This window comes from Patella vulgata, chromosome 9, assembly GCF_932274485.2.
Source record: "Patella vulgata chromosome 9, xgPatVulg1.2, whole genome shotgun sequence".
NCBI classification, from domain to species: Eukaryota; Metazoa; Mollusca; class Gastropoda; family Patellidae; genus Patella; species Patella vulgata.
In genome coordinates this window covers 12,519,289-12,537,631 of record NC_065887.2, presented here as the reverse complement: position 1 = coordinate 12,537,631, position 18,343 = coordinate 12,519,289, and the positions used below count along the sequence as shown (strand labels likewise).

Here is an 18,343-nt window from a genome sequence, read left to right as displayed (position 1 = left end):
CCCTTGACTTGACCTACTAAACTCAGCTGAATCGAGAAGAGAATGGATAGATCTGTCTTGTAGAAGAGGTTGTTGCCTATTTTGATATGGGTTTACACAGAATTAGTCAGCTGTCATGTAAGTATAACCATTGTTGATATGATTCTGATAGCAGGCAGATTTCAGGCAATATATAGCCGTACTCTTTTTCTTTCTTTTTTTGATCTATAGGTATAGGCGTATGACGTGATACTGAGATATCATATTGGCGACTGCATATTATGATATTTCAAATTTGTAACACCTGATGATATCTATACTGGATAGCTTGCTTATGTATCAATTGTGAACCATATTAGTAAGTACAGGGGGACTGCACCACACACAAACAATTACACAAGACAAATATATGGACAAGACACAATATCACAAACAACAAACCCACATATGAGTTAAAGTAAATGGATCCAGGGGCTAGTCGTAAGGAATCGTCCACTGCACAATATAATATAGTACGGGGCCTGTAGGCTAGTAATACAAACTTCACTCAAAATCAAAGTGCTCTAATACAGTGCTGTGTGAGAGGAAATTAATTCCATTTTCATTCTAATTTGATTTATTAACAACAAATTTTTTAATTTATTTACCAGTAGTTATCAGGGCCAGATTAGACAAAGATAAATGAAATGGAAATGAAATAGACTTTAACGTCCTACTGTTCTGCTCCGACTGGACTAATGAAGACGGGCATATCACATACAGTGTGTTATGAGGGAAATTTTGCCCAGGCAGTGACACTATGGCCTACTCTTAATTCCAACTGCCAAGGCATCTTTTACGTGCAAGCCAATGTATACACGAGACCTCATTTTTATTTTTGTCCCTTCCGAATGACTATACAGCTGTCCTTGTCAGGCCCTCCTTCCTGCACAACTGACAAGGAGAAACCACGTCAGAAAATCCTGATGAGCTTTTTTAATTGGCCAATGCAGGGATCGAACATGTGACCTCCAGGCTAGCGAGCCAGAGTGTCATACCCACTTAACCACCGTTGCTATTCCACTTATGAGGCTGCTCCCCCATCCTCACGACAAGCAGATATATAAAGTGTGTTTTAAACACAATTGAGCAAAGCCAATTAAGGATGATATGACAATGATTAAAGTGTGTATTAATACCTTTGCTTCAGGTCCCCAACGTATAGGCTTCGGGGAGTTGGATGGCTGAATCGTTAGCACGTGCGTGCTGTATCATAAGACCCGTCATTGAGTCAACTGGCGTGGTTTCGATTCCCAGGTTGTATGTGACAAGGAGTAGGGTCGCCTGTCCAACCTCGTGGGTTTTCTCCGGGCCCTCTGGTTTCCTACCACTGCTTAAGACTCCTACGCGCAGGCAAATTATTGAAATAAAATTAAACCATATGGTAGTCCAGAAATGACCTAGTTTGTGTCAAGTGGACGTTAAACCTCACTTTTCTCTCTCTCTCTCTCTCTCCTATAGGCTTCAGCACTGACAGTATTGTATATTATTATCTTATACCAGATACAAGTAGGCGAACTAAATCCCTGACTATTCAAACTGGTATTCCCTTGGGTGTAATAAACATTGTAGAAGAGACAAAATATCAATTGACAGTTCCAAGTGTAGGCCACTAATATCAGGAACTGCTATCAAGCTGCATAGCCAATATCCTTAACTTAGATGAAGTTTCATCATTGATTTATCTGCTAGATATCAGAATCAGATCCACTAACATTACAATCCAACCTCCAGCTGAATAGCACTTGCCCCCATCACTAATGCCAATAACACATCTCAATTCTATATTATAATTTTAATTAAAGGAGATAAATCTCTAACTTTATATTGTTCATAATATTTGAAATTAAAAACACGAATTGGAATTCAATATTGGTCCATTTCAATCAATATTGATGCTGTGATCTTGCCATGAAAATATGGGATCCTAATATCCAATATTTAAGACACAATAAACATTTAAAATCAGTACACGAATTGCGTACTCTGTGGTCTCGGGTGCCATTTGTAATGAACAAAGACAAACATGGCGGAGCTATTTTTAAAAAAACTTCATTGAAGTTCAAATTGAATGGCAGTCATTTGTACCTGTTTGATCAAGTCTACACCAGGCCTATTATTGATTTGCTTCATTTATCAAGATATAAATATAAAGAATATGGGGACCCGTCGGGACTAAATCTTATAAAATTGTATAGCCGTCCGATGCAAAAGTTCTTAAATGTGAATCCATTTCGATTAAAAATGGTTCAAAGAATATCCTGCAACATGACATATCATTTATGTCTCAGGGATCAGTTATTGAAAGCCCAGTTATTTGTATCGTAACATTTCTACCTACATATCAGCCTTCTGAATGATTTGATTGGCTTTTTTGGAGGATGTAGGCTACGGCATGGGCTATTTCCGAGTAGGATAATAGATGCCATTTCTCTTGGGAGGGCTTGCTAAATGGAACAATGGTTGGGTCATAAACCGTTATATAAATGATTAAATTTCATTTTGGTGAGGTAAAAATAATTTTCACTTGGCTTTGAGTGCTCATATTTTTATAAGGCGTAAAAGGGCCATAATAACTTTTCGGTCTATACGATTATGGTGATCTACATGGAATCAAAATCGTCTTAAATTTTCTGTTCAATTTCCGGAGAATTTTGACTCCGGTATAATGGTATAAATTTGTTGTTCAATTTATGGAGTACATGTAGTTTATACTCCGGTGTAATGGCTGAAGGCAGAACAAACGCTTGCTTTCTGATCGGCAGATATGCTCCGGTAATGTTCCGAACGTAAAATCTATCGTTTCGGTAAAGGGTCAACTTCTCCCTAGGTAATGTTTGACTCTGGGTTCGGTTTGAGGTGACCTGAGTTATGAAATTCTTAGCTGGTAAGGTTACTCCGCAGTAAGTATAATAAAATTAGAAATCTCGCCACTCATAGGTTTCTAATTTCATTTATCAAGACCATAGAGAAAACGATGTAATACACTGATTTTAGAATGTCCATTTGATTGTCTCCTAAATATTGGATTTCAAGAGCCCATATTTAAATGTCGAAAATCATGGATAACACTGAGTTATAGACTTTGGTCACACCAATTTGATTTTCTGTTTTGGAGGGGTCTTGATCAATATATTTCCACAAGAATCATGAGAAACATATTTTCACTGATCAGCAGTGAATATTCGCTAGGCCGCTACAATCACTGATAAGGATGACATCGATGCAACTCAATGAGCCACAAATATTAATTTTTTTCCTCGGACAAATTAAATTCTAAAACGTTTTTTTTATGTATTAGAAAAATAACTAAAGACATTTGACATATTTGTAGGTAAAAATTATTTTCTATTATTTTAGTGTAAATATATATTAAAATGAGTAAAAAACTCCATTCTGCCCGAAACAGTAGCGTCTTATGTAAACAATGCACGTGCCATTGAGCCAATGATTGACGCCGCGTGATGAGACATAGAAGACTTTCGTAATCATCTGTGAAACAGATTGACATGTTTTGTTTAAAATTTCAAAACTTACAAATTTGGAACTATATGCTTTTGAACAGCACAACCAACAGCTTTTGGATTTTGAAAAAAAAAAAATTTTTTCCCATATTAATACGAAGGAAAAAATTTTACAGGTGCTCCAGAAGAACAGAAAATCTAATTCGTGTGGCCTTAGCTACTGTAATTTAATCTACTGAGGATGTGGATGGGTTTTATTTCAGATTTGGGGGGTTGGCTGGCCAAATGGTTAACGTGTGTGTTGCATCATAAGGTCTGTCATTGAGTCAACTGGAGTGGTTTCGATTCCTTGCTTGTACATGACAAGTAATAGGGTCGTCTGTCCAACATCGTGAGTTTTCTCCAGGTTCTCCAGTTTCCTCCCACTGCTAAAGACCCCTAATGCGCAAGCAATTGATTGAAATAAAATTGAAATATATGTTATTCCTGAAATGACCTAGTTTGTGTCGAGTGGACGTTGAACCCCATTTTCTCTCTCTTTCTCTCTTTTCAGGTTTCTGTAGAAGTGTTTATAGAAAACGAGATGTGTTGAAAATTGGTTTCATGTCCGAAAAGATGGCAGCAAGCAATGTTCGGTTTTCTAGCTCTCTTATAAGAAATAATGCCTATATTAATGGCGAGTGGGTGGATTCCGAGTCAGGAAACACATTTGAAGGTCTGTATAATTATCACTGTATGGTGTCATTGTTTTAAAATCGAACAACAAATACAAATATATCTGTTCAAACAGCTTTGAAAATCCATTTAAATGCAAATATTTGAATATGTTTTCAAGCACCAGAATTGTGGATGCGATCTCGACGCAAAATGATTCCATATTCATTATTATTTAACAGTGTACAATCCGTCAACTCAGAAATTAATTGGAGAGGTTCCTGATATGAGAGAAACAGATGTTCAGTCGGCCATAGAGACAGCTTATAAAACATTCTATACGTGGAGAGATGTCACTGCTAAGGTAAACTATTATGATGACTATTATGATACGAAAAAAGTTCACTTTGCAGTCCATCCTAAAGATCGAACTAGTATTCAATACTTTGAACTGTGTCTGTGAGAGAGAGAAATGTGGTTTGATGTCCGCTGCGATTCAAAACATAAACAATGTACGTTTTAATTTAATTGATATTATGACACTCCCCATTGCGTTTTGGCGAAAAAAAAAGAGGTGGGGGTAGAGCAGTATTTTCATATTTCATTTCAATATTGATGAACCGAGAGAGAGAAAGAGATGTGGGGTTTGACGTCCACTCGACACAAACTATGTCATTTCGGGACTAACACATGGTTAAATTTTATTTCAATAATTTGTTTGCGCGTAGGGGTCTTTAGCAGTGGAAGGAAACCAGAGGACCCGGAGCAAATCCATGAGGTTGGACAGGCGACCCTACTCCTTGTCACGTACAACCAGGGAATCAAAACCATACCACATGACTCAAGGACAGACCTTAATGATACAGTGCGCACATGTTAACCATTCGGCCACCCAAGCCCCCAGGAACAGTCAGAAGAAGGACTCTTATCAAAGACCATTCCTAAAAGAACTAGTCAGTGTCTAACTCATTTACCCATCCTAGGTCTCTTTATTAAAGATACTTGAATCCCTGGTTGTACGTGAGAAGGAGTAGGGTCGCCTGTCCAACCTCGTGGGTTTGCTCCGGGTTCTCTGGTTTCCTCCCACTGCTAAAGACCCCTACGCGCAAGCAAATTATTGAAATAAAATTTAAACCATATGTTAGTCCCGAAATGGCCTAGTTTGTGTCGAGTGGACGTTAAACCCCATCTCTCTTTCTCTCTCTTTATTAAAGCTACATTATGTAAGATTTCAATAAAGAGCTGGCCATTCTTACTATAATAGTTCGAAAATAGGTAATAAAAAATGAATGTATTGAAAATTTCATTCAAATTGCTCCATTACCGTAATTTCAACCACCATACTGGTTCGAAGCTTAGCCTCATTTCACAATTCACAGGTATCTGATGGCATTAAGAGTTGATTATGGTCTTGTCATGTTAATAAATGTCTAATGAACAGTTTATATAACATTTTAGGCCTAAAAAAATACCTTCAATAGGCAGATTTAGCTCTTGCATAATGTATGTTTAATTCATCTTCTTGGCTGCTTTCTAAAAAAATTATTTGCAGTCCTCATTTTTGGTTAAATTTGAATAAGAAGACTGACTATATAGCCTAATGTTTTTGGGGTTTTTTTTTGGTAAGAGATATTTTATTGACTATAGAAACGAAATGAAATGGGGTTTAACGTCCTACTGTTCTGCTCCGAACAGGGCTAATGAAGACGGACATACTCCATACAGTGTGCTATGAGGTAATTTTTGCCCGAACTGTCAAGGGATCTTTTACGTGCACGCCTATGTGTACACAGGACCTCGGTTTTTCGTACCATTCGAACAACTAGACAGCTGTCCTTGTCAGGCCATCCGTCCTGCATCACTGACAAGGGGGACCCACGCTGGAAAATCTAGATGAACTTTCTCGACCAATGCATTGATCGAACACTCGACCTCCAGGCTAGCAAGCCAGCGTCTAACCCACTTAGCCATCGTGGCTCCCATATTGACTATAAATGATTGGAGAATTTCAGATTGCTATCATTTAATATATTGTTTGTGTTTTGGAAACAAAGTTGTATTGTAAGAAACTGGAATATAATATATTAATTGTATTGTTTCAGGAACGAAGTCGAATTTTAAGAAACTGGTATAATTTATGTGTCAAGCATAAGGACGACCTGGCTAAAATAATTACCATTGAAAATGTAAGATATATCTTAAGGCCTATTTCCCTTTGCTGCAAATGTATTGTTTACACTCGAGCTTCTCTCGTGAATAAATGTCTAATTAATAATTTAGATAACAATATAGGCAAATTTAAAGATACATTATGGGAGATTTTTATAGAGAGTTGGCCATTCTTGCTATAACAGTTCAAAAGTAGATGATGAAAGAAGAATATATTGAAAATTTCAGTCAAATTACTTTATTCTGAACATAGTTATCATCGTTGTAATATTTGACTAGAAATGGTAGCGAAATGTGCCTTCACCTTGGCCGAATGTTTGATTGACAGGCGTTAACTCCACCTACATATCTCGATTATCAAGTAAAGTTTTCAATGGCATGCGGAAACGCTCTACAGCGGCCTCGCTAAGTACACCCTATAATTTAGCCTCGATCTAACTGACGTATTCTCACTAGGGTGCGCCATATTTGAATTTATCAATAAGTGAAATCCTATTTAAATCCGAGCTGTAGCCGAGCCATCTGTGGGTCTACAGAGTTGATTTTGGGCTTGTTGTTTAAATAAAGATCTAATTTATAATTTCTATAACATCTGAAGCCTAAATTAAGACTTGCAATAATCAGATTTTGCTCTTGCATAATGTATGTTTAACTCTTGCATAATTCATCTTTTAAGTACATTTCATTCCGATTTATTGTATTTTATTAAAAATAGATGAATTATATATTTATTGTGACTTTCGAATCTATTTTATCTTATAAGTGGAATATCTGGATTTAATTTATGCTTGAAGGAACATGTCTAATATCTATTAGTATTAGGTTGACGATACCTCTGTCTAAAAGCAGAAACCATATCTAAACATATAAATGAAATTAAAAAGTCATATAGTTTTAAAATCACCTATGGTAAATAAAAAAAAACCTGTTTGAGTATCTTTTATAAGTACACTTAATCTTGTATTTTCAAGGGCAAACCTTTATCTGACGCTAGAAATGAAGTGAATTATGGGAATGATTTTATTGCTTGGTATTCAGAGGAAGCGAGGAGAATATATGGTGATATTGTATCGTCTCCCGATCCTTCTAAACGTATATTGTTGATGAAACAACCAATAGGTGTAGCTGGAATGATTACACCAGTAAGTCCAGATTTTATTTTGTGGGGATTTTTTGACGGATTGGTTTTATTCCTTGCTTTAAATCATAAGGTCTGGCATTGAGTCAAGGGGCAAGGTTGAGATTCCCAGCTTGTACATGACATGGAGTAGGGTTGTCTGTCCAACCTTGTGAGGTTTCTCCGGTTTCTCCAGTTTCTTCTCACTGGACACATTTTTGGTTAATTTAAATACAGAAATAATGATTGTACTTCTGGTGGATTGCATCTTTAACTAGGTCTTTAGAGTCACTGGATGCAATACCACCCTCATCCCAGTGCATGAAAATATGGTAACTTAATTTGATCTTCATTGAAACTGAAAAATGAAAACAAGGTCAGACTTCTTCTGTTTTAAGATTTTAGATGCTGTGCAACACTCTTATTTCTTTCAGTGGAATTTTCCTAATGCTATGATAACTCGTAAAGCTGCAGCAGCAATAGCAGCTGGTTGTACTGTTGTATTGAGGCCATCAGAAGATACTCCGTTCTCAGCTCTAGCACTCTGTCAGGTAAATAGAACTCTCTGTTCTCAGACCAAGGTCTTTCATCAGATGGGGGGGGGTTGGATGCCTGAATGGTTAGCGTGCGCCGCGTGCGCGCGCTGTATCATAAAGTCTGTCATTGAGTCGACTGGCGTGGTTTCGAATCCCCGGTTGTATGTTCCGACCAAAAAGTATTCCAGGTTGAGCTCATATTCAAAATGGTGGCCATATTGTTGTTAGTAATGTATTAAACTACATGCATAGGTTTTTGGGTTCGCCGAATTCATATATGAATGACAAAATGTGCCATGACCGAACGAAACGCCAATATGTTTCCCAAATTCAACAAAATAACTAAGTTTAGTAGACCATGGAAGAAAATAGAACCTACGGAGAGCGAATTGTCAAGCATACATTATGATCCTCTATGACACCCGTACTTGTGACTTTCTCTAATAAAAAACAGAGGGGAATAAGGGATAGAAAATGTTTTTCAGCGTGATACAAAACCCCAGCCTTACCGGCTTGTATGAGTTACCAAATAACTGTCAAGACAAAGTTCATCCCCGTTGCGTGATTCGGATATAATGGGAAGAATCAGACTGTTCTACCAATTGCGAGTGGGGGATTAGATGGCCGAATGGTTAGCACGTGTGCACTGTATTGTAGTAGAGAGTAGAGCGATTTTATTTATTGTATGGGAATTTTAATATGGTGACAATTCTAATTTAATCTTAGATAATATTAGCACGTGCGTTCTATATCATACGGTCTGTCATTGAGTCAACTGGCGTGGTTTCCAATCCACGGTTGTACGTGACAAGGCGTAGGGTCACCTGTCCAACCTCGTGGGTTTTCTCCGGGTCCTCCGGTTTCCTCCCACTGCTAAAGACCCCTATGCGCAAGCGGGCAAGCGAATTATTGAAATAAAATTAAACCATATGTTAGTCCCAAAATGACCTAGTTGTGTCGAGTGGACGTTAAACCCCATTTCGCTCTCTCTCTCTCTATTCTCAGACCCAGATCTAGGCCTTCCTCACCATCATGTAAATAAAACACTATTCTTAAAGAGGCATTATGAGCAGTTATGGCTATAATAGTTAACAAATAGATAACCTAAAGAGAATATGCTGAAAATTTCAGTCAAATTGCTCTACTCTGATCTGAGATATTAGGGATTGAATTTTATTTATTTTGGTCTGGATAAGTTAATTAATATTTAACTACTGTATTAATTTAGATAATTTTTCAGGCCTAAAGAATTACCTGCAATAGGCAGATTTAGCTCTGGCATAATGTCTGTGGAATAAGCTACCAAGAACAATTAGAGAAAGTTAAATATTGTTAAATTTAAATCGGAGTTAAAAAACACACTTGTTTAAATATTATTACAAACTGTAATAGAAATAACACTGTGGACTTGATGCCGAAAAGTTAATCCCCATTTAATTTCATTTGTATAATACTTAATGGATGTATTTTTGTTATTATGACAGCTGGCAGAAGAAGCTGGTATACCTCCAGGAGTCTTGAATGTTGTGACATCATCAAGAGACCATGCTGGACCAATAGGAAAGATCTTGTGTGAAAGTCCATTGGTGTCAATTATATCTTTCACAGGATCCACAGCAGTAGGAAAAGTAAGTATGAACAGCCACAGAAGCTTAATAATAGTACAGACATAATGGAATTGTGATGATGATGTAGCCTCACCATAACAAAATATCTCCAGATATATTGATAATTATACCAGATATATATATGTATATTAACTTGCTGATTGACAGGCCTGGTGCAGGCCAGGATAATATATACATAATGAGATATAGTATAATAAGATATGGTATAATGAGATATAGTATAATGAGATATAGTATAATGATATATAGTATAATTAGATATAGTATAATGAGATGTAGTATAATGAGATATAGTATAATTATATATAGTATAATGAGATATAGTATAATGAGATATAGTATAATGAGATATAGTATAATAAGATATGGTATAATGAGATATAGTATAATGAGATGTAGTATAATGATATATAGTATAATTAGATATAGTATAATGAGATGTAGTATAATGAGATATAGTATAATTATATATAGTATAATGAGATATAGTATAATGAGATATAGTATAATGATAATGAGATATAGTATAATGAGATATCGAATGATTAGATATAGTATAATTAGATATAGTATAATGAGACATAGTATAATGAGATGTAGTATAATGAGATATAGTATAATGAGATATAGTATAATAGAGAGAGAGAGAGAAATGGGGTTTAACGTCCACTCGACACAAACTAGGTCATTTTGGGACTAACATATGATATAATTTTATTTCAATAATTCGCTTGCGCATAGGGGTCTTTAGCAGTGGGAGGAAACCGGAGGACCCGGAGAAAACCCACGAGGTTGGAATATAGTATAATGAGTAATGAGATATAGTATAATGAGATATAGTATAATGAGATATAGTATGATTAGATATAGTATAATGAGATATAGTATAATGAGATATAGTATAATTAGATATAGTATAATGAGATATAGTATAATGAGATATACATTTTAGTATAATTAGGCCATACCAATTTGATATTCTGTTCTTCAGGAAGACTTGGAAAAATTGTCCTTCATATTTCTTTGGGAAAAAAACTTATTTAAAATCTAAAAGTACTTGGTTGTATTGTTCAAAAGTTTTTAGTTCCAAATTTTAATTTTAGCGCATTATAAATGATATTTTATTATTGATATAGATTCTTCAAAAACAATGTGCTTCATCGATGAAGAAAACATCAATGGAATTAGGAGGAAATGCACCATTAATTATTTTTGACAGTGCTAATGTTGATTTAGCTATTAAAGGTACAATGGGAGCCAAATTTAGATGTGGTGGCCAGGTTAGTACATTGTATGCATGAAGATCTAGAGAGAAATGGGGTTTAACGTCCACTCGACAAAATACTAGGTCATTTCATGACTAACACATGGTTCAATTTTATTGCAACAATATGTATACACTTTAGCAGTGGGAGGAAACCAGAGGACCCGGAGAAAACTCACGAGGTTGGACAGACGACCCTACTCCTTGTCACGTATAACTGGGGAATCGAAACCATGCCAGTTGACTCGATGACAGACCTTACGATACAGCGCGCACATGCTAACCAATCCCCCCACCCCCGATCTTACGCAGCTAGCAAACGTTTGTTGTACCTTTTCATGTAAGGCCTGTTTACACTTTTCTTTGATAAAGAGTTCTTTACCAGGTCTGTATCTTACCATGATTAATTGTACCATACCAGGCCTGTATCACGTCATGATAAATTGTACCATACCAGGCCTGTATCTCATCATGATTAATTGTACCATACCAGGCCTGTATCTCATTGTGATTAATTGTACCATACCAGGCCTGTATCTCATCGTGATATATTGTACCATACCAGGTCTGTATCTTGCCATGATAAATCGTATTATATCAGGTCTGTATCGCGTCGTGATTAATTGTACTGTATGAGGTCTGTATCTCGCCATGACAAAATATATCAAGGTACACTATTGTAAAACTAAAAATTAAACATATTTGTAAAAACACACCCTATCTCATAGTCAATAGTATGATAAAACTAAAATGAGCAATACAAGCAGTAGCAAACCGGCGTGGGGGGGGGGGGCAAACACAAACATAAGGATCGACCACAGGGGATGCAAACTCTAGCTGAGCCACTTGGTACAATTGTCATCAGAGTAAACTAGCAGCACAATCCTGGATATTTCTGTTTCATTCTGCCATAATAAGTTGGAATGAATGAATGAATGAAATAGGGTTTAACGTCCTACTGTTTTGCTCCGAACTGGGCTAATGAAGACGGGCATACGCCATACAGTGTGCTATGAGGGTAATTTTGCCCGGACAGCGGCACTACGGCCTACTCTTATATCGAATTCCAACTGTCAAGGGATCTTTTACGTGCACGCCAATGTGTACACGGGACCTCGGTTTTTCGTCTCATCCGAATGACTAGACAGCCGTCCTTGTCAGGCCCTCCGTCCTGCATCACTGACAAGGGGGAACCACGCCGGAAAACATAATAAGTTGGAGCTCTGGTGATAAGAAGACCTGAATCCAGTTGAATAGAAAAAAAACATGTCTGTTTGAAGCACTATGGATGCTTACGGCTAGCTGCCGATAGCCAATTCCATTCACTTGATCTTTGTTTTGTGGTTTTGATGTGTCTGTGTATATTGTGTCCTGTCCATAGGTTTGTCTTGTGTAATTGTTTTATGTGTGGTGTGGTCATCCTGTACTTACTATTTACTTTTATTATGTTTCAGACATGTGTTTGTCCTAATCGTGTATTGGTACAATCTGGTGTATATGATGAATATGTTGAAAAATTAACAGAAAAGGTTAAAGAAGAAATGGTTGTTGGTGATGGTCTAGATGAGGAAACAACACTAGGTCCATTAATAAACACAAGAGCTGTTGCTAAGGTAACTTCTTCTTCTGTTAATGTTTAAAGGAGCTAAGTCACTAATATTTGGGACCTAGAAATTGACACAAATGGGTCGCAACGCACATAATAATGTAATGTGAATGTATAAATTGATTTACATTCAATCGTTTCTGTTTTTACAGTAATTTCTAATCAGTTAGGTTCGGCGACATACGCCAGTATTCTCAATCGAATTTTAATCTCTAGCTTCTGGTTATTCCAGTCTACGCCGATAGTATTTATTGGGCATGCTCTCCAGATAAGCTCTCAAGATAAGAATATAGCGTCACCGTTTGACATGACTTGTGGAATATGCCTAGCCTCGTTTTTCGAGTCCCTTATTACAAATAGCGCTGAAACGCATTATGGTACACGATTCGTGTATCAATTGTAAAATGTTTATTTTGTCGTAAATATTGGATATCAGAGTGCCATCTTTTCTCGGTAAGATCACAACATCAATGTTGATTTAAACCGACAAATAAATCGTGTTTTCAATGTCGAAGATTTTAGATGATATTGAGTTAGAGACTTAGCTACTGTAACGTCCACTTTCACCGATGGTGATATCGCAACAAGAGGTTGGGATGGCCTAGTGGTCTAGCGTGTCACGCTTCGAGCTCTAGCTCTCCGGTCACTTCTGACTTGCGGTCGTGGTTTCGATCACCTGGAGTGAATGGCTTGGAGATGGGGTGCCTTCTGAACCATGTGGGTTTACTGTAGTTTCCTCCCACATGAAAGCCCCCTATGTATGTGTGATATTGTAACACCAACAACACAGGTTTTTAACAATTCTGGCATCACTATGCATTGGCATTTAGTAATTAAACTAGATATACACAGATCATAATTCTATGGAATATAATTACTTTTTAATAAGTAACGTTTTCGATTAGGCTTTATTAGATTTATCTTGAGGTATAGGAAATAAAATAAAGATGTTGTCTTGTTTATGAAATTTGTTTGTTGTTAAAAGGTGAAGTCATTAGTAGAGGATGCTAAAAGTAAAGGCGCCACAATAACAACGGGAGGAGAGCCGTCTGATCAAGGTAGCCATTTTTATCAAGCTACAGTAATATCAGATGTTACTAATGACATGAGATGTGTTCAAGAAGAAATATTTGGACCAGTAGCGCCTATAATGAAGTAAGTTCAATAAATATTTTATAATGGTGTCAATGTATTTCCCACACCTTCCTGGACTTTCTACACGTCCGATTTCCTTCTTCACATTTTATGCACCCAGTCAACCACACTCCTGGACTTTTTATACGCCCACCCCACCCACAGGCCCTTGAGGGGATTAAAATAAAACTTCTTACTACTCTTTGACTTGTTGACGACATTTCGTCTGCTATCATCTCAAAATACTCACTAGTTCTAACACTTCCCATCGTTTTTATTGCCAACGAATAGCCAAGTGATCACGCTTCAAGTTTGATTTGTAATTAATAACGCTGTAAAATGACCAATTTAATTACATATATAATGATATATAATGATCAAATAAAGTTTCGTTGGCAATAAAAACGACGGGAAGTGTTAGAACTAGTGAGTATTGTGAGATGATAGCAGACGAAATGTCGTCAACAAGTCAAAACAAAATGTCAGCTGATACACCTTCTTATTACTGTAATATATAGTCAAAGAGTAGTAAGAAGTTTTATTTTAATCCCTTCAAGTGCCTGTGACCCCACCTGCCTTAATTATATATACGGCCACCCTCATTAACTATATTATTAAACACCAACCTTACATGCCCACTTTTCTTAACTTTTTTATGCAGAAAAGTAGGACTTTAAACCCAATTTCATTAAAATATTATTAAATATTATACGCTCACTCTCCATGCCTTTTTTTACGCTAACCTTCCTTGACTAGACAAAGAAGGCTATAAAACAAACAAATTCAGATAATATCTAGATATTTTATATATTTTTTTGTTATATTTTTAAGATTTGAAACTGAAGAAGAAGCAATAGCTATAGCAAATACCACTACCTCAGGTTTAGCAGGTACTATATTCTATCTTATTTTGTGTGTAATTATAATGTTCTTCCTATATTTTACTGGTATATGTTTTGTAGTTTACGAGTGACTTACTAACCCAAACTTCTCACTTTAAAATGCTATTGCATTTCAAATGATTTTGAATTTATCCTGATATTACATGTATATATGTCTTTGTAGCTTAGGAGGGACTTATGGAAGATTTGGGTCTTTTTTGCAAACTAAATAAGTTGCCTCATTAAAAAAGTTTTTATTATTATTATTTTGCTATCACGAATCACAAATATTCATTAAATGTCTATTGTGTTGAAGGTCTAAATTTTACCATAACATTTTAATTTCAGGATATTTTTACTCAGAAAATATAAGTCAAGTCTGGCGAATGGCTGAACAATTAGAATATGGCATAGTTGGAGTAAACGAAACTCTAATGTCCACTGTGGAGGCATGTTTTGGCGGTTGGAAGGAATCTGGTTTGGGAAGAGAGGGTAGTAAATATGGAATCGAGGAATATTTAGAGGTTAAATATGTATGTATGGGCGGACTTAAAAAGAGTGAGGGAGCTAATAAGCCTGGGTCCATTATAAACCAGGTGTTACCTGATGATGATGTGTTGAAGAACTATATCCCATTAGATAATTGATTGATAATTATTGATTGATAATTATTGATTGATAATTATTGATTGATAACTCTTGATTGATAATTATTGATTGATAATTATTGATTGATAAGTATTGATTGATAATTATTGATTGATAATTATTGATTGATAATTGATTGATAGATCAATATACTGATGATTTCTATTGACCTACATTGGATAAATAATTGATAATTGAACTGGTTAATCGGAAGGACCAGAGTTTTCTATTGATTTGACAATAAATAATGGCCAGGTTCCATTTGTGATTGAAGATATTGATAATGTTATTGTGATGATTTATTGGTTCCTTGATGATTTAACTGATAATCGTTTTGTAATTAATGAAGGAAGTGATTTTGTATTATAATTTTTAATGTGAAAGAGGAATGGAATGGGGGCTGGGGTAAAATGTCTCGTTGACATAAAACTTTGTTCATTTTGAGACTAACATAAAGTAATTTTGCTTCTGTGGTTATTGTCGAGCCAGCAGTTTTTTCATCTACTCTAGTTTTTTGTCCCATCTGAATGACTAGACATGGGTAAAGAGAGAGAGAGGGGCAAGGTTTAAATGTCAACACGACACAAACTAGGTCATTTGGGACTAACATATGGTTCAATTTTATTTCAATAATTCACTTGCACAGGGATCTTTAGCAGTGGAAGGAAACCACATGGGTAAAGGCGACAGCGACTGGAATGCAGCTTAAGAAGTAATACAAGATATGGAATTGATAAAAACTTTACTGAATGTGAACTGAAAGATTATATTTTTTACTTGTTATTATTGGGGTAAATGATGGGATTATTTGCCACTGGGTAGCACGCTGGAATTCATGTCATTGATAGTAATGGTCTGTCATAGATTGTAATGGTCGTACTGCATATTGATTATACTATTTGAATACTTTACGTCATTCAACTAAAAAGATCTTTTTCGTCCAATTCAAATGACTAGAACTAAATGATGTTCCTTGCCAGGACCTCTGTCCTTCGCCACTGAAATCTAATCTAAACCAATACCAGCATCAAAACCAGGACCTCTGGGTTAGCGCGCCACATCTTACTCACTGATCCACCACAGCTCTGAACACTAAAGAGAGTTATGTATTAATTTTATAATTAATATTTTAGAAAATATATGTGATGTCCACGGACTCTGTTTTATTTGCCCAATGAAATTATGTATGGCTATTTAATTCCATTGTCATTTCTTGATTGTTTAGGTTTTTGCTCTTGGATTATTGTATATTTCTTTATTCATATTTGTAAATTTTATCTGAAGTAAAATATACCAGTAATTTGACTGGCAGTGTTAGACAAATTCTTTATAATATTCCTACCTTTACAACTATTTATAATTGTTAATTTCTTTGTTAGTTTTATAAATATTTCAGACATCTCAAACTATTTTAGCTTTTAATCAAATTTTATTTAATTGTTTTGAATTTAAAATGTGTATTGTTTTGTATTGAGATCAGCTTTTTCATTGATGGTTTAACATTTTATTTAAGATGATTTATAAGAAATGTAGTTATTCATGGCCATTTTCAGAATGATTTTTATGATAAGAAACCAAGAATTAGATTTATGTAATTTATGCAGACTTAACTGATTTGGCCTATGTAATTTACTCAGACTTGACTAGTTTATGTAATTTTACTCAGACTTAACTGGTTTATATAATTTACTCAGACTTGACTGGTTTATGTAATTTACTCAGACTTGACTGGTTTATATAATTTACTCAGACTTGACTAGTTTATGTAATTTTACTCAGACTTGACTGGTTTATATAATTTACTCGAACTTGACTGGTTCATATAAGTTACTAGAAACATTAAATTATTTATGAGTACCGGTACATGTAATTAAAGATATAAATATTTATTCCACTATTAACTTGATTGAAATTTTTCCTGTGTGGAGTTCTTCATCACAATGTGCTTATAGTCGATAAGCACCTGCGATGTCAAAGTTTTGACTGGAATCTATGCCTGGTAGCTTGGTTCGTTTTTCTTAGGGTTTTACTGAAACCACATCATTTATATGTTTGTTTTCATATTTTATGAAACACTTGACCTATCTGCGTTTGTAATCTAATTATATGACCCAGGTTGATTCAGTGAAATGGGGTTTACAGTCCTACTGTTCTGCTCCGACTGGGCTAATGAAGACAGGGCATGCGCCATACAGTGTGCTATGAGGGAAATTTTGCCCAGACAGCAGCACTATGGCCTGCTCTTATACTGAATTCCAACTGCCAAGGGATCTTTTACGTGCAAGCCAATGTGTACACGGGACCTCTTTGGGTTTTTTTGTCCCATTCGAATGACTAGACAGCTGTCCTTGTCAGGCCCTCCGTCCTGCACCACTGACAAGGGGAAACAATGAGGAACAATCCCAATGAACTTTCTCGGCCAATACAGGGATCAAACACATGGCCTCCAGACTATAGTGAGCCAGCATCTTACCCATTTTGCCACCATAGCTCTCTTGAAGTTTAAGTTATACTCATAACAACTATTAGAAAAAAAAAATTCAAATCTAAATGGCATCTGCATCTCAAATCAAATCTGGGGTCAGCATAAAAATATGAAGTCAGGCTGCATGAACTGTAGGCTACAATTAAGAAAACTGTAACTCTTAGCAAAGTACATATTTAGCAATAAACTATTTAGCTACATATATATATTTAGCCAAAGAATTTGTTAATCAGTCAGTCCAGTTTTAAAACTTGATGGGATCAAGTGAAATGAAATAAAATTGGGTTTAACACCTTACAGGGCAAATGTAGACGGACGTATGCAGTGTGCTATGATGAGTGACATTTTGTCTGTACAGCGGCACTACGGCCTACTCTTAAATTATTATATTGAATTTCAACTGTCAAGGCAGGACGGAGGGGCTGACAAGGAAAGCTGTCTAGTCGTTCGGATGGGACGAAAAACCGAGGTCCCGTGTACACATTGGCGTGCACGTAAAAGATCCCTTGGCAGTTGGAATTCGATATAAGAGTAGGCCGTAGCGCCGCTGCCCGGGCAAAATTTCCCTCATAGCACACTGTATGGCGTATGCCCGTCTTCATTAGCCCAGGTTAGGAGCAGAAAAGTAGGACGTTAAACCCCATTTCATTTCATTTCATTTCAACTGTCAAGGGGTCTTTACATGATAATTCAGTTTTCCATCCCATTCGAACAACTATAACAGCTGTCCTTGTCAGGC

At 36.0% G+C, this 18,343-nt stretch overlaps 1 protein-coding gene across 2 annotated transcripts; it reads left to right on the top strand.

Moving 5' to 3' along the window:
- LOC126832436 (succinate-semialdehyde dehydrogenase, mitochondrial) lies at positions 1-17,777 on the top strand. Of its 2 annotated transcripts, none has more exons than XM_050563200.1 (12): positions 1-117; positions 4,036-4,197; positions 4,379-4,500; positions 6,239-6,322; positions 7,277-7,447; positions 7,857-7,973; positions 9,443-9,586; positions 10,723-10,866; positions 12,305-12,463; positions 13,442-13,611; positions 14,422-14,480; positions 14,820-17,777. In XM_050563200.1, exons 1-12 carry the CDS (start codon positions 87-89, stop codon positions 15,116-15,118), a joined length of 1,662 nt encoding a protein of 553 aa, XP_050419157.1. In that variant the 5' UTR covers positions 1-86; the 3' UTR covers positions 15,119-17,777. The 2 variants fall into 2 exon arrangements, with proteins under 2 accessions (XP_050419157.1, XP_050419158.1); XM_050563201.1 differs by lacking the exon at positions 1-117 and adding an exon at positions 259-337.
- Positions 17,778-18,343: the final 566 nt, after the last annotated feature.

Excerpts from the sequence above, each read along its gene's own strand:
- LOC126832436 (XM_050563200.1), top strand. The coding sequence starts at position 87 with ATGGGTTTACACAGAATTAGTCAGCTGTCAT. Across the intron at positions 7,448-7,856 it reads TAGCTGGAATGATTACACCA|TGGAATTTTCCTAATGCTAT; the intron begins GTAAGTCCAGAT and ends TATTTCTTTCAG. Across the intron at positions 14,481-14,819 it reads CACTACCTCAGGTTTAGCAG|GATATTTTTACTCAGAAAAT; the intron begins GTACTATATTCT and ends TTTTAATTTCAG.